Raw genomic sequence first — 19,109 nt, forward strand, 5'->3', positions numbered from 1 at the left:
CAGAATCAGAGCTTCACTCGTGCCTAAGACCCTTTAAGGGTCCCCAGGTCACTCTGCTTCCCAAACAAATATGTCTAAAGGGGCTAGAAAAGGAAGAGCCCAGTGAGATTAAAAAACACCAGCTGTTTCAGCGGACGCTGCCTACCCCCACCCTGCAGCTTCTGTGTTTGACATTAAAAAACCACCCCCATATTTCCCGCCCGCCCACAATGGTATGGCAGAAGGACAGAATGACAGAAAGCAAGAAAGCGTGCCTAGGCAAGCCACCAGAGAGAGTTGGGAAGCTACAGACTCAACACGGAGGGACAGCAACCATCTCTGCCAACTGTGCCCACAGGCCTTCTAATGGGGTGAGGGAGATATCAGCCAATGAGGGGCACTGAAATAGGCAAACATTCTCCCCACCAACTCGGAAGCAATAGAGAACCAAGCTCTAAGGGATTTTACACAGTAGATGCCCTGATTACTGCCTGATTACTACAAGGGGAGGGGGAAAGAAGCAGCCTACGAGCATATACCTATGAGTCACATACCACCTACCTGCTTTCATTCCAAATACCCGCCCCCAAGAGCAAATTTGGGGTGGGGCTGACAAAGGGAGCCTGCCCCAACTGGGCCTGGGGAGTTGGCAGGTATGGGAGACTTGGGAACAGGAAGGGGCATTTGTTCCTTACTCTGTTTTTCCAAAGCTTTTTGCTTTTTCACTTCCTGGTGCTTGTTCCACAATTCTACCCCAGATGCAATGTGAGCAGGAGAGAAAGACAGAGAGAGTCAGAGGCTGGTCAGACAGACGAAATGGAAACCCACCCACCCAAGATGATTCAGTCTCGGGTACAGGATTACAAATCAAGAGATAAAAAGAGATCTTCATTGCGGGGGAGGGGGGTTAAAAAAAAATCAAGAGATCTAATGCCTTCCCCCCAGGTCAAGAACTAAATCCCTATCCTAACCTCAATGTGGCAGTAAAAATCTCACAGAATGTTAGAGCTGGCAGAGCCTTTAATCAAGCTCCTTCATTCTGGCAGGAGGAAACTGATCCCAAAGAGGCTGGAGCACCTGCTCAAGATCAGGTAGCTCAGGACCAGTTTAAACTTCCACCACAGCACGCCCTCTGCCAAGTGAGCTAGGCAACAGCAAATTTTAAAGATTCCAGATAAGACAGATGATTACCTCAAGCAGCCAAAGGGTTTCAGAAGCATGAACACAAACCTGTTTGATTCACTGGATTGGAGAGAGGCCACTCAAGGTAGGCAGTTAGCATCCCTTCTTGTTGCTACCAAAACCCCCCAACTTACCCTCAGCATCAGTGCCTGCCCTACCAAGAGACCCATCTTAGCCAGTCATCGGGAAAAAGGCTTCCGGTAGAGGTGACAGAGAACACTAAATGGTCAAGAAGAGCATCTTAGCAGGGGTTAAGAAGAGAGAGTACCGATCATAGCAATTCTCTTCCTGGAAGAACTCTAGAGTCTACTTAGTGCAATCTCCTTGTTTTCCAGATGAGGTGATAGAGACCCTGAAAGGGGAAATGATTTGCCCAAAGTCACTTTCCTAGTTGGGGGCAGATACAGGACTAAAACTCCAGACCTCCAGACTGGCAGGTCAGTACATTTTCTAGAACATCACAACAGGTAGGAGAAAAGCATGGTTGACTGCCTCCAGGACAATATTTTGCTGGTTAGAGAAGCACAGCTCTCCTAAGAAGGAAACTGGTTCCTCATTACCATTTATGGGAGCAAAAGGCAACTGCTAATGGATGTGGTAAAGAGGCACCGGCTAGAAGCACATTGCCCAGGGACCTAGAACCCGAAAAAGCAAGACACAATCTAGATGACTCAAGGTCAGGCAGGGAGTGAGTCAAACAGAGGTGACACCCAGAGAGCTCACCAAGGCTCTGCCTTAGTGGGAATGGAGAAACACCAAATGTAAGCAAGGTCTAATCAAGTCCAGTAAGGACATGTTTAAAGAAAAGCTGACTCAGAGCTCTGTACCTCGAAGTCCAGAACCCAGGGAAATGGGGTTGCCGGACATCCCCCAAAGGAGCAAATTTGAGGGCAGCATAATGGTTGGATGGGGGAAAACTGGCTTTAGAGACCCAGACAGTCACAATTTTATAGCCCAAAGATGCATCTATAAACTTCCTTATAGCTTCCAGGAGCTCATGTGGCCTCTCCATTATGTGAAGAAATCCAGATGTAAATAAAAGAGAGGGACGGGGAGTACAGCTCAGACTCCTGCACTAAGCCTCGCTCGGCCCTCTAAGCAAACCTTCCATTCTTCCTCTAAGATGTAGGTGAGGGTGGCTGTAAATGAGGCATAAGGGATAGAGAAGTATAAAGAAATGCCATTAGAAAAGGACACAAATCTATTTTCCTGTCTACAGAGCAAAGCATGGGGAAGAGAAAGGCGGGATTCTGGATGAATTGAAAGGAGAGAGGGACATTAAGAAGCCAGAACTCCTCTGCCACACCCAACACAATACACACCGATGGATGCTACAAAGTTCTCCTCCTTTAGACTTCTGGTGTCCAGTTCCTTGGGACTCTTTCCTGAGGCACTTGGTGCCCGAGGTCCCAGCTGGGGGACTCTCAGCTGTGCCATGGCCTTTGGGTCCCCCCGCCAAGCCAGGCCAGGATCCTTGCCAATTGGTGTATTTACACTCTCTGTTGGACTTCTCTTCCGCTTGTCTGGTTCTGAGGAAAAGATCAAATATAGGAAGAGGTCAAAAGAGACAGTGAGTGAGAGTCAAGGTGTGGGAATGAGGTGGGAGAAGCAAGGATAGAGGAGGATGTGGAAGGGAAGAAGTGCAAGGAAAGAAAAGCTGACATCGTTCTTTTCCGTGACAGAAAAACACCCACTACATACATACATGCGCTAGAAAATAAAATCCCAAAGCCTAACAGGAAGCAGCTTGACACTGGGAAACTCATCAAGGGGCCGAGTTCATTCTTTCAGAGAAGAGTGGGAGAGCCGTGGACAGCATGCTGCCTTGCTGGTCCGATCCCTACCTTTACTATAGTAGTGGGTCTGGGCGATCTCCAGAAGTGCAAAGATGCTGGCCATGCCACCCAGACCTGCGTGGGCGTAGGACTGCTCCAGACTGAGGACCGTGCACTTGAGCAGGTCTAACATGCCCTTGTACACCTTCCGACCGACCTCCTGCAACAATAACCCAGGGGCAAGAGTTGGGACAACTGCCTCTGGCGCCCATGTCCCTCTTCCCAGTTGATTCCAACTCCCAGCCCCCAGCACTGACCACATCTGGGATGATGTCCTGCTGGGCCTCGTCCTCTGACTGCGCCGCGCGGCTCAGCTTGCTCAGGACGAAGACTCTAAGCTGCTCGCTCTCCAACAGCCGTCGCACCTTCTTCGTGTTGAGCCAGCCGACTCCCTGGCCGTCCAGCACGCTGTGCACCACCTCCTTCAGGAACTGCTGGTTCTCACTGGAGGGTCCACATACCACTTCTGTGGTCACTGGCTCCTTTGCAGAGCATCTCCCCCTTTCACCAGATTAGATGTTTGCCTCCAAGGGCAAAACACAAAGCCATGTCTCCAAACATCCAAGTCCACTGCAAACCCTACCTCTCCAGACGGCCTGGTTTGCCCGAGTACCCACCACTACTGGCACACGCTGCTCAACACCATGAGCTATTACTGCCGCGTGGGGATTGAGTCAGGAGGGGAAGGGATTTCATTTACCCACTGAGAGCTTCCCTCCCTAGTGTTTGGTACAAGGATCACTACCTCCATCTGAGAACTTTTAAAACAGCTCTGCCATTTATTACCTAGAATTGCTGGATCGACCCTGAGGTGATGGAGGCTCTCTTTTCACTGTTGGGCTGTGTTTAATGACCGATGACTTCTGGTCCACTAAGGCCCTCCTGTTTCCTACAGCCAGGAAGGTAGAATGAGAGATATCACGACTGTAGTCAGGTAGCTGGTGTCAGCACAGCCCTGGGTAGCCGTGTTCCACACCCACTCCCTGGAAGGGCTGGCTGAGGGCAGCACTGGGGCATCACACATAGGTAGAAAGCAGCCATGGCAATGTGGAGGAAGTGGGCATGGAGACTCAGGCCACTCCACATGCACCAGCAGCGCACCCCATGGGCAAGCATGGGCATCCCGGGGCACGGGGCAAGGCAGGTCACTCGAGTGATGCTGCTTGCTCCATGAGGAGGATGGCCCTCAGGCAGGCACAGGAGATGCTAGGAAAAAAGATCATGCATAGCTCACGGGCAAGACCCACCTTCACCACTCCCGGGGCCGGCTTCAGTAACAATCTCCATTAGAGTATTTAGCCCAAATACTGGGACACAAAATACACAATTAGTAGGTGCACCATGATACCACAACCCCTGTACCCCTCAATGGAGCTGTAAGTCAGATAATCTGAGCATCCTCCCAAAGCTTAGTGCACATAACCTTAGTTCTTAGGCACCTCAGAGCTGGAAGCCAAGTGGCCACGAGACGACTGAGGCTCGAGGAAAGACCATCCTTAAGGCTATGGCCTCTCAAAGCCAGAGGCAGGGTAATAACACAAGGAGCCTTTAGGTACTAAACAGGCACATGCGTGAAAGGGGACCATGGGTTTTCATGAAACATCTAGCACAGGGGTCCAGGGGGGCTGCAGGTATGCAGAGGGAAGAGACCCAACTTGTAGATGCTGTCATGGGAAAGGGGGTGGGGGTGAGGATGGGAGCTGGATGGGAGTGATGAGTGCAGCAAATGAAGGGAAGCAACAGCAGGCAATGAAAGCATTTCAATTGCTCTCCCCTTGAACTATATCAAATGAAAGCCAGCGACGCTAACACCTTTCCATCCCTCACCTACTGAGCCTGTGTAGACTCACTCTACAGGGCTGGTTAGCTCCCTACACCACTAGCTATGATGTCCTTTTGCCCATCTAGCCTATGTTCCCATCCCCACCAAAGAACATTCTTTAGATTCCTGACACGTCTAACACTGGGAAGAGAGGTCAGTTAAAAGATACATGAAGCTGCTTCTCACTGTGCTTCCTTCTGTGATTAAATATTTCAGCACAAAATCCAGAATAAATAAACAGAAGTCAGAGTAAATTCAGAAGAACCCTTCAGGGCTTCCCTGGTGGCGCAGTGGTTAAGAATCTGCCTGCCAATGCAGGGGACAGGGGTTCAAGCCCTGGTCCGGGAAGATCCCACATGCCACGGAGCAACTAAGCCCGTGAGCCACAACTACTGAGCCTGCGCTCTAGAGCCCGTGAGCCACAACTACTGAAGCCCGCGTGCCTAGAGCCCGTGCTCTGCAACAAGAGAAGCCACTGCGGTGAGAAGCCCACCCACTGCAACAAAGAGTAGCCCCCGCTCTCCACAACTAGAAAAAGCCACGCACAGCAAGGAAGACCCAACGCAGCCAAAAATAAATAACCAAAATAAATAAATTTATAACAAGGAAGAACCCTTCAAACTGTCAGAGATCACAAAACGAAAATCAAATAAGGTCTTAATTGCCCCTAGAAGCCAACCAATGCTATCAGGCCCATTCATAGGGCCTAAGTTGACATGAAGCCAAAGTAAGAGGCTTCTTGATCCTATAAACACTGCCAGGCTCTTCACAACCGTTCCCTGGGGGGCCAGCTCTTTAGGACGGACTTTGTCCTAAGTTCACGCGGTAGGAACCTGGCAGATGACTGGTGGCAGCTGATGAGCCCTATGTTAATTACGTGCCTCTGACAAAGGTTCCCCCCAGAAGCAGCAGTAATCCCCCAGTTGCCATTACCCTATATGATATAACAGGGCCTTCTCTTTAGCTACAAAAGACAGTCTTCCATCTGAAAAACAGCAAGAACTCATGATGTGCAGTGAAAGCCATGGGAAGCGATATGAGAGGCAATGGCCGGATCAAAGGATTCTTCATACATGGGGCTCCTGACAAGCACCCACAGGCCTGAAATATTTCCCAGAGAATCTTGGCTTGGCAAAAGGAGCGCTGGAGTTACCTTTCAGACTGGGGAAGGGCGTGGTTTTCTCTCGCGCTCCTTTGGTAGGCAGTGTGAGATTTGAAAGACTGAAGCTCGTACTGTGGTTCCGATACAGACTGCCTGTCAAGGGGAGCGAGTGAGAGCACTGAGTCAGAGGGATGAAGAATCAGAGCGTTATGCTCCAATGACCGTATCATCATCTTCACCCTCCTCCTTTTCAAATGCAATCCCAGAACCTCTGACCTCGCTGAGAAAGGATCACGCCTAACTCGGGGCAAACAAAGGGGGCCACTGCCAGGACTGCTCATAACCCAGTAACAACTTTCTCTGACGGCTTCCCACGATAACATCCAAGTCTCTTCTCTACTGCTGACCCAGCATGAACGCCGGCAGTTAACGTGCTTCCGGTCTGATGTTGGTGCTGTCCCTCCTGGGCTTCTAAACTCACCATCACAATTATCTCCCATGTCGGCTTTCCCCGGTCCCTAGTCTGTCTTTAGTCTTTAACTGACAACGCCCCTCATTTCTGGTAATTTTCTCTACGCACAAGTCAATGTCACATAGATTTCAAGGCGCGTTGATGAAAAAGTCCTTTCCCAGGCAAAGAAGATATTAGATATATACCCAAGTCAAATTTGACCAGAATATTTCCACAAAATATATGTACAAGTGTATGCTTTTTAATATAATGATTATTTTTCAGTTAACAGCTAGCTGTCTTACCTGAAACAGACTAAAACCTCCAGGTATAAAGATAACGACTAATCTGTCCCTGTTCTTCGTTGACCTCCCCTGAAAATACCTTATTCAGTGTCACCCAAACGACCTTATCCGGAGCTTGATAATGCCAACCCAGCCCTATATCTGAAGCTCTAAGCCATACCTGCCATGGTCAGGCCCTGCTGGAGCGAAGATGGGACAGAAGCGTGAGAGAGCTGAAGGCACTTACTGGCAAAAGACATGATGCCCCCGAAGCCCTCAGTGCTGTTGTTGGAGACGGTGGAGGTGGGCGAGCTCGCTCGGGAGTCTGACTCTGCATCTGAGTCACTTGCCAGTTTCAAGCTGTTGGGCCGCAGCAGCTTTTGAGCCCTTGAACGCACAGTGGCACCTATAAGCCCCAGGCAGGGGTACCTAATCTTGGGCGTGTGGGCCTGATGCTACACTGCGGTCACCTCTCCCTCCCCACAATTTCTAAATGCCTAGATCAAAGCACGACCCTCTGGGGACGCAGGACCATGAGAGCCTTCAGACTGCTCAGACTTTCTGGTTAACCCTCGCCCAGGGTCCACTGTAGTGAGGTCCTTCAGTCACCCAACTAGAAGGCAACCCCAGGCTCTCACCGATTGCCACTGACATGTTGGCTGAATCGGGGAGTGTAACTTTCCCCCTGCTCATCATCATCTTCCTCAGGGGGAAAGCCATACTGGGGCTCGAAGTATGGATTATCATAGGTTCGCCGGCGCACTGACCCCTCTCCAATTTCTGTCTGACGCCTGTCCACGTTCACTTTGCCAGTGCTGGGAGGCACGCTGGGGAGGGACTTGGAGACGCCTACTGCTGCCTTATCATCCATCTCCGTTGAGTCGGCAGGTTCCTAGGGGACATATTAAATAGAAAGGAGTCACCTGGTGCCCTGTGATGCCTTCCTATGTTCTCAGTTCAAGCCAGGCCTGTCAGGTTGCTAGCCTAAGGGGTATGTGAGAAAAGACCTTTGTTATACCCCTGTTCTCTATCTCCACAAATTATGCAAAGGGGATCTCGGCTAACCCCTGAACAAAGCTGGATGTCCTTCTGGGGTCAAACTGTATCTCACAGGCTCTAAACTATAGGATCTACGGAGAGGAAGAAGGGGGAAATGTGGAGAAAGTAGTAAATTAAGTGAATAGCTTCATCCTAGCTTTCCTAACAGAGCTGAGGCCCACGTCCCAAGTAACAGTCTTCACTTATCCACTCCTCCAAGTCCTCACGTACAGAACTGGCTCCATGGATAACGGTGCTGGGGCTACTGCTGGCGGTGGTGCTGGAGCTGGAACGCAGAGGGGGGTTTTCCTGAGAGTTCTCGCTGTCTGGGCCAGGTTCCTCTGCTTCCTTCTGGCTCTGGAGCTCATCAATAGCTACCTCACTGGCATCCCCCAGTGCCGCGTGTGTCAGAGGATCCACGTCTGCCAAAACCCAAGGATTATGTGTATGGTTGATTCACTTTGCTGTACAGTAGAAACTAATACAACGTAGTAAATCAACTATACTCCAAGGACTTCCCTGGTGGCGCAGTCGTTAAGAATCCGCCTGCCAATGCAGGGGACGTGGGTTCGATCCCTGGTCCGGGAAGATTCCACATGCCACGGAGCAACTGAGCCCGTGTGCCCACAACTACTGAGCCTGAGCTCTAGAGCCCGCGAGCCACAACTACTAAGCCCCCGAGCCACAACTACTGAGCTCACGTGCTGCAACTACTAAAGCCTGTGCGCCTAGAGCCTGTGCTCTGTGACAAGAGAAGCCACCGCAAGGAGAAGCCTGCGCACCGCAACGAAGAGCAGGCCCCACTCACTGTAACTAGAGAAAGCCCACGTGCAGCAACGAAGACCCAATGCAGCCAAAAAGATAAAATAAAAAAAAGTCTACTCCAATTAAAAATTAATTAAAAAAATTTTTTTAATTAAAAAAAAACAACAACAAGGATGGCAGGTACAGACCATACCATCACAGAACCCCAAACCCTGTCCCAAGCTGGCCAATTTCTCCAAGTACACTTACTAGGAGTATCACCATTGATGTCACATTTCATCATCTCACTGACAAAGTCACCAAGGGAAGAGTAAGAAGAGCTTGAGTCATCATAGTCCATACTATCACTGCCGCTGCAGAGTGAAGAGCAAAAAAATAAAACAGAAAGAAGGGGCAGGGAGGAGAATCAGCATCAGGAAAAATAAACAGAGGAGCACTCTTAACTCAAGGCCAGGGAGCAAGATAAAATAAGGACGCAAAACAATCAACCAAAATATAACCCAAGGCTTCAAGGACTGATGTCTAAATCCTATGAAATTCTGCAGTTGTGCTAAATAACGGCTAGCAAGAGCCTCTTAGACTTCAAGAACTGTCTTGCTGCCATAAGGGGCTGCTCACCTGTCATCAGTAGGGTCAGAGTCAGAGTCGTGCTCCGGCGGCACGCTCAGCGCCTCGGCCAGGTGGGAACTGCTGTCATACACTCGATAGTGGACAGGCTGCAGCTGGTGGGTGTACCACTTCGGCTTGTCGCCTATCAGGGCTGGATCGAATGTGTCTACCCACGGAGGAAAAAAGGAGAGAGTCAGCAATAAGGGAAAAAATCATTCAAAACCTAAAAGAAAGGTGGGAAAAAGTCTAAAGCAAAATCAGAATGGCAGGGGCAGGTGGAAGATTAGAAAGGGAAAAAGCAAAGGGAAGAGCCATCAGGAGGACAAACGCAGAAGGAGGGGCAAAGCAGAGGTAGGTGGACTCACTGTTGTGAATCCGCTGAAAGGCATAGTTGGTGGGGTTGAGGATCCATTCTCCAAAGTACTCCACAGCCTGAGTCCTGGCCAGTTTCTCAGCAAAAGGAGTCTGCCGGGGACGTGAGGCTAGAAAGGAGCCAGCTTGGAAAGCTACCACGGGCCGGGGGAAGAGACGCAGGGTACGCGTGTGCATCTGAAAGCCCTGCAGCACGTTGGGGGAGTTGAAGAAACGGACCATGGCCACTCTGGGGAAGAAGGGGATGGTGAGATGACCTGAGTCCCTCGCCCTGCAGAGCAAGGATCCCGACGATCCGAGGCCTCAGACCACCTCCCACAGTCATCATTTAACGGGCTTCCAACAGCAAGGGGAGAGGTATCTCAAAGAATCCTCAATCCCCTTCTTCACACAAGGTCTAAGAGGCCTGCGAGTATGATTATTTCTTCTGTTTGCTTTTACTAAGGTGGCAAATGTAACCAAATATTATATACATTGTATACATAAAGAACCTCTGGCTCAGGGAAGTAATCTGCCCCAAGGTCACTGATTGAGCAGAGACCAATTTAAGAGCTTGTGACTGTGGGGATGGCTTGGCTGTACCTGGTTGCGACATCCACAGAGTCCACATCGTTGCCATAGATGAGTGGGTTGAATTCAGTGGAAGGTGTAGACTGCAGGTCATTAGAAGGCCTTCCCAAGAGAAGAGGGATCTCCTGGCCTTCGTGGAATTTCTCCAGATTGAGGATGGGCTGGGTGTTGAGACTCATGCTGGCGAGGGCCTGCGGAACAATAAGAAGTCCCTCAGAGAAGGCAGGTTTCTGGGGCAGCCAGCCAACCTCAATTCCTAGAAAAGAACCTTCATCTTTGAAACAAAAATCCAAATATTTTAACCTTTAGAAAACAATCTGAATTATGAAATCTTCAGCTTAAGCCAATCTGACTCAAGGCAACGATCTAAACCTGAAGTCCGAGGCAACAGCTTTCAAATTTGTTTTAGCTACAAAATCTTGTTTTTCAATTGAAATCTATGTAGAAATATAAACAATCGAAACATGTAAAAGTAAAGCTTCTCTGAAGGACATAAGGAACCCAGAGCCTCAAATGCTCGGGGGTCCCAACCTAAATCAACCCTCAGAGGCTCCATGGGGCAGTCTGAAAACCACTGGTCTAGCCCAGCAGTGTCTCTTAAATGTTAATGAGCATAGGAATCACCTGGGGATGTTGTCACAATGCAGATTCTGATTCAATATACTTGAGGTGATTCTGCCCTTTTAACAAGCCCAGGTGATGCTAATGCTGCTGGTTCGTGGACCACGCTTTGAGTAACAGGGGTCAGGATACAGGATCTGTGAGCCCAAAAATCTTAGCTCCTACAAACATTTAAACTCCAATATCATATATCAACCTCTCCATCTCATTAGTCATACTAAAGCAATCATCAAGAATGAAAAACACAGCAAAGGAAGACAGCTAGAGAACTTTCTGAACTTGCAATCCACACCGGACTCTGTAGTAACAAGATATCATATTACATCAGTAGTGATGAAGCAAGTGAAAGAGAGAGAAGGATAATACAAAAATCACCCATTTATATCCAAACAGATTTCACCTAGAGGTATTTCTTTCTTCTTCTTTTAAAAAAATTATTTATTGATTGATTTATGGCTGCGTTGGGTCTTCATTGCCGCGTGCGGGCTTTCTCTAGCTGTGGTGTGCGGGCTTCTCATTGCGGTGGCTTCTCTCGTTGCTGAGCACAGGCTCTAGGCGCACAGGCTTCAGTAGCTGTGGCATGTGGGCTCAGCAGTCGTGGCTCGTGGGCTCTACAGCTCAGGCTCAGCAGTTGTGGCACACGGGCTTAGCTGCCCCGTGGCACGTGGGATCTTCCTGGACCAGGGCTCGACCCGCATCCCCTGCATAGGCGGGCGGATTCTTAACCGCCGCACCACCATGGAAATCCCCACCTAGAGGTATTTCTAAGAACTGAGACAACACAGACAGAGATTCCTGAAGACCCTTCAAATGACAGATTCCTAAAAAGAAATACAGAGCTATCTACTGGTGGTCCTACATAACACATACAGCAGCGCAGAGGACCAGGGCCTCATCACACTTTACCTTCAGGTACTGTGTTCAGCATGCAGAAGAAGAAGAAAATCAATCAATGAAAAATGTATTTAAGGGTTTTTACTCAGAGAAAGGAATTTTTGAAGAAATGATTCTGTAGGGACCAGAGATCAATTCAAGAGGAAACCATAAAAGGAGCCAGATTATCCAAACTACTGACTCCCTCCTGTAACACTGAGAATGCTCCAAGGCCATTAAGAATGGCAGATGGGACAAGCAGCAGAAAGTGAAGGGCTGTTTTATACAGCATTACAAGGATGAGAGGGTGGGAGGGGGCACACAGTGAATTAAAAGGAAGGTAAAAAGCCCTTTCTGAGATTCACCCAGAATCCCAGAAATGGGATACATCTCCTTTTAAGCCCACCCAAGGCTAAGAAAATCTACTCCACTTGAAGTCTGAAAGGAAACTGGCTCTTACAATAAGAGCTGTCTGCCTACAGCAGTCCTATAGCTGCTTGCTTTTCTTTTCTTTTCTTCATTCTTCACCTACCTGTTTTAAATGTTTTTTCAACTCTAGTGATTCTGGTTCTGGAAGGATAGGCAGCACTTCTGCATTGGTGGGGGCAATCACCTGCACCAGAAGAAAGATAAAAGGCATGACCTTAGAATTAGCTGCTCCAAAGTTTCTCTTACATAAAGGTAAGTAACAAGAATAGGAGGTTATATATACGGTATTATTATATATATGCAAACACATATATTATATACACACGTATAAAATACACACATACACGTGTATATGACACGTATACACACCTGAAAGGAAATATTATACCTAAATGTTATTGGTGACTATCTCTAGATAATAGGATCATAGTTTTTACTGACTTCTTTATACTTATTTGCATTTTCTAAAGTTTTACAATGAACACACATAAGGGCTACCTACCAAAGTCTGAATGCACTCACACTGCAGAATGTTCATATACTTTTTTAAAGTCTGCCGTTTCTTACTAGAAACTACACTCCCAGAAAGCCATTAGATGACCTACACCATAGTAATGATCCTGCAACCACAACTGCCCTACTGCTCTTGGAAGATGTGGGGAAGCATTTAACTCCAGCAAAACTAAATCTTATAATTCTTTGAGTCCTAACCAAGGCTTATTAAGCCAATAAAGTAAAAGCAGTATTTTTTAAAAAGTTGTTTCAATGAGTCTCATAACAGCAATCACCCACAAACTTAGGAACTTCCTGGGAGTAATCTAGAAAAAGAGAACACAATCCTATTCTAGACCCTACAATGCCTCAGACAAGAGCCTCACCCTACTGCTGTCCAGATCCACTAGCCATACGTCATCAGGCATTTTGAAGTCCAGTTTGTAGAGGAAGAAGCTGGCAGGGACCCCGATGATGTACGGCGTCGGAGCCAACAGCAGCTGTGGAAAAGACAAGAAACAAAACCAAAACCAACTGCGATCACACATTGAGTCACGGTTTTTCTAGACAAGGAAAACGCAGGTCCACAATCCCTCTTCCAAATCCTTGAAGGTAGATGTGTTTCAAAGTCCAGAATTTTTCAGATTTTAGAAAAGTAATAGTGCATATTCTACATATTATGTAGCACCTGCAGTGGTATAGCCAGAAGCCTATAATCATTGTATTAACTGTGATAAATAAAAAACATAAACAGCATAGGTTTTGCCACCAGATCAGTTCAGATTTTGTAGACAAATAAGTTATAACAAGGAATTCAGGACGAGTACTGATTTACAACTTCTCTGGGCATTGAGCCTTCGCCCTCAGAGCTGGACAGAGTTAGAACAGAGGTGACAAAGCCAGAAGACACCTTGAGACTCACCTGTTCTGCGGACGCCATGCAGGTGGGCAGCAGTGGAATAACAGGAAACATATACTCCAAGGGATAAATCATTGCCACAAATGCCATCACAGACATGGAGAGTGCGTTGTAGTCTCGGGACTGCAGCACCACCTGCAACGAGCCACACCACAAGGGTTACCTGACCGGAGAAGGTCTGTGAGAAAACTGCTTCCCACACTACAATTTAGTTTCTATTTCACCAAGTCTACGGCTCTGGGAGCTTAGTTTCCACACTTATCACTGCCTCACACCCCATCCTGCCTGCCGCCTCCCAGCGCAAGCACTGCAATAATTCTCCCTTGAATCACTCCTTGTCATCCTAGTTCTTGTACCCCCAAATTCCAGGGTCACTCATTGGAACAGAACGACTGAAATTTTCAGAGAATTAGGCTGGTATAGTTAAGAAGAATTCAAATGAGTGTCAAGCCCTCTGAATATATCCCACACGATACTAGTACCTTAATTCAACCCACACCAACTGAGTACCTGTTGTATACCTGGTATCGTGTTATCTCCTGGAGACAAAATGATGCAAAAGATGTAGTCCCTATCCTCAGAGAACTCATGGGTCTAGCCTCTGCCACATTTCAAAGCCCTTTCCCTAGAACAGTGTAGAAAGCTGGCCCTCTCACCTTGTGCTCTAACAGGATGCAGGTTAGCACCTGAAGACAGGCATCCACACCCAGAAGTTCCAAGGGAAGGTGCAGTGGGAAATCCACTAGGGTGAATCGAGAGGGGTCTGGAAGCGCAAAGGTCAGAGCTTGCTGGAGCTCCTGGGGCAGGACCTCAATGTCCACTCGCTTCTGCCCTGAGACGGGTACTGGGGAGCGCAGCAATCGATAGATCCAGGCCTCGATCTCTCGAAGGTCGTGCAGCAGGGCACTTGACTTCTCCTCCACTAACAACGATCCAGTAAAGATGCGCCACATGGTGTCCCTGAGCAGCAGACAGCAGGAAACAGACACATAAGCACTAGGAGCTGACACCCCACTGCAGCCCAACGTAACCGTAGAGGGTCTAATGACAGAAACTGGAGGAGCCCACCCTTTGGTCTCAGCTAGGATCACAGGGTACACATACGAATAATGACAAGTGCAAAAATGTATACATAGCAAGACTTAATGTCCTGCCCATCATGAAACACCAAATTCCTCAGCATCACTCCAAACATGATTATGGAAGGAAGTCTAACTCTGCAGTAGTCTTTTGCTTAGCACGGACTAACACAAAGTGCTCAAGGAGGTCTGAAGGACCTCAGGCTTTAGAGGAAAATTCCTACGCCCCTCACAAGCCAATTACACCTCAACTCTAGATGCCGTCCCTCTCTTCTGAGCATCAGCAGAGAACCGTACCTTTGTATGCCTCGAGGGATGCCCAGTTTCTTGCCCAGCAGTCGCTCACTACAGCAGTCCACCAGACGTTTGAGGGTGTACAGACACTCTCGGAAGGTGGAGAAGAAGGGGTAATGGCTGAGCACACACAGGGACGTCAGAGTGCTGTTGCGGGAACGGCTCTCCGCCTTGGCCCGGTGTTTGCCCCGAGGAGACTGGTTCACATCCGGGGTAGAGTCGGCACTGGGAGGCTGCAGGGACGGGCCACTCTCCGAGCTCTCGGTGCCAACCTCTTCGGAGATGCAGGTGGCGTGGGGTCCTTCCTTCCCACGGGACCCTGCCCCGGCCTCCCCCTTTTCCTTAGGCACGCGCTTTTGGAAGGAGCGGTAGAAGTTAACACAGATGCCATAACGCGTGACTCCGGTGTCCTTGTCGGTGAGAGTGAAGACAAAAGAGGTGTCCTCACGCAGGCTCATGCGCCGTTGTCGCACACTCAGGCAGCCCTCCGGCTGGCAGAAGAACACGACATCCGGGGGCAGGGGAAACTCGGCGTGATCCTCTAACGGGTATCGCCGTAGCAGTTCTGGAGTCTGGGCCACGCTATCACTGCTCGGGTGCCTGGAGAACAGAAAGACAAATTCAGCAGCCTGAAGGGACAGAACGCTCTTTCAAATTTTAACCACAGTCAAGAAATAAATGCTCTTTTGGATAAAGAAACCTAGCTGCCGGACCTTGGAAAACATGCCACATTTAGCTGTAGGCTAAAAGAGGTCTGTGCTGCCATGAAGATGCCCACCCTGAAATAAAAGGAAAGTGGCGACAATAAAATTATCACTAACACTTTGAGATGACTAGCATCTTTCAAGGTGTATTAGCTAATGAATTCCCAAATCAGCATATGTAGAGAGAGAAGGAGCACAATGTACTTTTCCTTTGTACGAAATAAGGAAACTGAAGTGTATAGAGTATATTTGCTCAAAATCACAAAGACGCTAGTTAAGAGCAGAGTTTTGTTCTGTCTCTGTTCCTCCAGGCCAACACTCTCAATCTACCTGTTTTGTTTCCCTTATTGGCAGCAAGGTTCCCATCAGGGTGAAATAATAGAAGAAGAATGAGATATGCAGGGCTTCCCTTAACCTTCCCACAGGTTAAGACTCTGTGCTTCCAATGCAGGGGGCAAGGGTTCAGTCCCTGGTCAGGGAACTAAGATCCCATGTGCCGCATGGTCCAGCCGGGGCCGGGGGCGGGGGGGGGGCGGGAAGAATGAGATATGCAAAGCAACGTGGAAATGGGGAAGGGAACTCATCACAGATTTTGTGGCTATCCCAGATGACAAGACAAAAATCAGTCACTTCTTGGTTACCTGGCCCCTACGATCACTAGGTAGTCAAGTAACCGAGGACAGGACTTCTTCTTTTGCACCATGGTTCCAATTCATCAGTTCATCTCAGAGAAACTTCAAGGCACCAAGCATGGAATCAATGTTCCCAGGAGGAATTCTGATATTATCTGAAAATCCAAGTCTAATAGGAAAAAAGTACTGATAAGATCCATTGCTGTGCCTAAGGGACTCATCCCTCTCAGCTGCATCCCAGCCAGGGACATAGGTCAGAAGATCTTCCATTTTAGTACTAAAGATAGGAGAACATGACACTTTTCCTAGCCTAGAGCTCTATCCAGGCTTATGAGCTCACAGAGTCAAATGTCAAGAAGTAAGATAAATAATGGCTCACCTCTCCGTCCCTACAAACCAGCTCATTTCCAGCCTCACCCCTGGGGCTGTTTCTGTTTCTGAAAAACAGGCCTAGTCAGTCTAATCTGGACTCAGTTATTATGATAACAAAAATTAAGTCACTTTCAGGACTGCTCCAGGGTGGATCAGAATCAAACCAGACTCCCTAATCAGAACTAATCTGCACTCCTGGCTCTAGGTGGAAACCTAATTATTCTCTATTCCAACATTCTGCATTCGGCTTGATGTGAAATTACCACATAGTCTATACAGTTAATTGCACTCCGACAGTTACAACAGCTGGCTACTCTACCCCACGCGTTCTCAAATGAAGAGTATCTATGCCCCAATTGCTTCATCTAAACCATTTTTCTCCCCTCTTCAAGCAAGAAAGGGGCCCAGCGGCTACTGCTACTAGCTCTGCCCTTGGTGCTGAATCACAGTCTTCCCTTATATTCTGGTCCCAGGATTCGAATTAGTAATACAATATACACAGATGAGGCCTTGTCCTTCTTTATCTTACAGAGATGAAGAATTAGATGCAGAAATAACAGTATTCCTGCAAGGACAGGGAGAGGTGCTCAGAGCAATTTCTAAGCCATAGTCCCAAAATCAGAAAAAGCTTACATGTCTTAACTGTAATTTATTTCCTGTTGGGTCTCCATACACTCCTCTAAATAAAATGTTTCACTCCACGACAAGGTTACTTTCAGTGCTTCCGGTATTCCCCCTCTGTGCTCCACACTAAGACCCTGTTCACTATACACACAGAGAGAATCCCATTACACTACACACACCCTCACTCTCTTCTCTGCTGCTGTGTGCACTCCCATACATACAATGTACACACTCCCTCTATGTTTAAGGCTCTATTTGATTTAGATGAGAAGCTCTATCTTTTTTCTCTCCTACTTATAAAAAAAAAAAAAAAAAAACTATTTACAACACCTCTCAAATCCTCAAAATACTTCTCCCTCCTTTCTCTTGCTCCCAATAGAGGACCTGCAGGTAATAGGATTCAGTTTTGTCTCCATAGCAACTCTGGCTCCAGCACTATTTATAGCAGAGTCACCGCCCCTCCCCTGCTTGGGGACCGCACAGCGCTATCAGCTGCTACTCCAGAGCTGGCCAATGCCCATAATAATTCATTCTCCTTGAATCTAGAGACACCTCTTCCACTGATAGCACTTACTAATTGTTAGGTTATCTTCTCCCCCATGTGCCTTTAGTTTGCACTTTGTCTTAATTCTGGATTTTGATAGAGATATCTCCTTTCTACACAACGAAAATGAAGTTCCCAAGCTTGCAAAATACTCATTTCTAGGCAACAGTACCACCCCAAAAGGCCTTTGGGACTCTCCACTGCTACGGACTCATAAGCATACTGCAGAACATGAGGCATTGCAGTATGAACTGTTAGAGAGCAGAGTTCAGCTCCTCCCAAGCAGAACGAGAAGGGGAGGGAAACACAGAAATGAAATGGGAGATGGGTAAAAGCATAATTCATTCTCTAAAGAATTATATGGAAAATGCCTAGTGAGAGCCAAAGTATCTTAAAATAAAACAGAATTTACAGGACCAGAGCTCAAGGCTAAGCCTTAAAATCTATGTTTATGTTGAAAACCAGGAGCCCTTTCCAAATAAAAATCTCAAAGATCACACCTGAAGCATCTTCTAATATATTAGGCATCAGGCCTCTATCCTTGGTGGGATCCCAGCCCCCTCTCCACTGAGAATCACCTGATAAAACTGAAATCATTATCATGCACTACAGTGCTCACCTCCCTCCAAAGCCACAAGGACCCAGAGATCTTGTGACTATTCTAGCCACTAGTGATAGGATGGATTTTTAGTCTCAATTTATATCTCATCAACAGCCACTGCCTTTGGTTTTTCAGATTGCAGAGATAACCAAGGCTTTTCTTCCCATTCTCTCCCCTCTCCCCTCCTCACGAAGACTCTAAATTCTCTCGCATTACCTATAACTCACTCTGTCTTCACATCCACCCACTCTGCCTCTTGCCTCAGCTACACTTACTAACGTATAGCTCCTAGTTCCTAGCCCGTATATTCCAAAGGCATCAAGCTCAAAACGCATACCTATCTGCTGAAGTTCTACACAACTACCATCCACTCCATCCACAGACCTTTAAATTATCTGTCTTTTCAGCTTACAAATGGCCACATTAACCAACCCTTTGGATTCGCCCCTCATTTTGGGCAGGATGTCATAGTAAAACCACAGGAACCAGAGAGCGATATGACATCTTTGCTGACGTGAGCACAACAGGAGGCTCTCTCCCCTCCACCGCCTCCCCAGGCAGTGACCTTGCAAGCGCATCAGCACAGACGGGTCCAGCGTGCGGAAGAATGAGAGTAAAGAGGCAGGCAATAGGCAGGGTTGGGGAAGAGGGGAGGGCAGGAACAGGAGGACTAATTTAGAGGTGCACGAGGATGGGGAGGGAAGCAGTTGCAGGAAAAACTGAACGGTGTCTCCACTCTCCAACAAGCCAATTTTGAAACACCAAATTTAAAAAAAAAAAATTTTTTTTTAAAGAACCAAACGTGCTTTTCAAACCCTAACCAAAAATAAGGCGCGCGGGTGCGCGCACACAAATACACACACGCACATACACACGCAGATATACACGCACACACACGAGCCATGTGGTTAGCACG

The 19,109-nt window shown here is 47.8% G+C and overlaps 1 protein-coding gene across 23 annotated transcripts in view; it reads right to left on the bottom strand.

Moving 5' to 3' along the window:
- MADD (MAP kinase activating death domain) overlaps positions 1 to 19,109 on the bottom strand; it is a 38,840-nt gene that overhangs the window by 18,217 nt on the left and 1,514 nt on the right. For 10 of the 23 annotated variants that reach the window (XR_003003673.1, XM_024748637.1, XM_024748636.1 and 7 more), the window contains exons 2-20: positions 16,062 to 16,221; positions 14,720 to 15,316; positions 14,000 to 14,303; positions 13,347 to 13,478; positions 12,811 to 12,924; positions 12,036 to 12,116; positions 10,022 to 10,200; positions 9,433 to 9,668; positions 9,077 to 9,233; positions 8,708 to 8,811; positions 7,925 to 8,115; positions 7,294 to 7,547; positions 6,903 to 7,042; positions 5,972 to 6,073; positions 4,244 to 4,303; positions 3,783 to 3,885; positions 3,254 to 3,440; positions 3,006 to 3,156; positions 2,484 to 2,690 (exon numbers count right to left, since the gene is read on the bottom strand). Coding sequence is in view for 22 of the 23 variants with exons in the window: in XM_024748637.1 (XP_024604405.1) it covers positions 2,484 to 2,690; positions 3,006 to 3,156; positions 3,254 to 3,440; positions 3,783 to 3,885; positions 4,244 to 4,303; positions 5,972 to 6,073; positions 6,903 to 7,042; positions 7,294 to 7,547; positions 7,925 to 8,115; positions 8,708 to 8,811; positions 9,077 to 9,233; positions 9,433 to 9,668; positions 10,022 to 10,200; positions 12,036 to 12,116; positions 12,811 to 12,924; positions 13,347 to 13,478; positions 14,000 to 14,303; positions 14,720 to 15,316; positions 16,062 to 16,123 (3,361 nt within the window). In the remaining variant the exon portion in view is untranslated. The remainder of the gene's footprint in view (positions 1 to 2,483; positions 2,691 to 3,005; positions 3,157 to 3,253; positions 3,441 to 3,782; positions 3,886 to 4,243; positions 4,304 to 5,971; positions 6,074 to 6,902; positions 7,043 to 7,293; positions 7,548 to 7,924; positions 8,116 to 8,707; positions 8,812 to 9,076; positions 9,234 to 9,432; positions 9,669 to 10,021; positions 10,201 to 12,035; positions 12,117 to 12,810; positions 12,925 to 13,346; positions 13,479 to 13,999; positions 14,304 to 14,719; positions 15,317 to 16,061; positions 16,222 to 19,109) is intronic. The other 13 variants (XM_024748650.1, XM_024748649.1, XM_024748648.1 and 10 more) reach the window with 6 other exon arrangements.

Source organism: Neophocaena asiaeorientalis, unplaced genomic scaffold, assembly GCF_003031525.2.
Source record: "Neophocaena asiaeorientalis asiaeorientalis breed wild unplaced genomic scaffold, Neophocaena_asiaeorientalis_V1.1 scaffold43, whole genome shotgun sequence".
Lineage (NCBI taxonomy): Eukaryota > Metazoa > Chordata > Mammalia > Artiodactyla > Phocoenidae > Neophocaena > Neophocaena asiaeorientalis.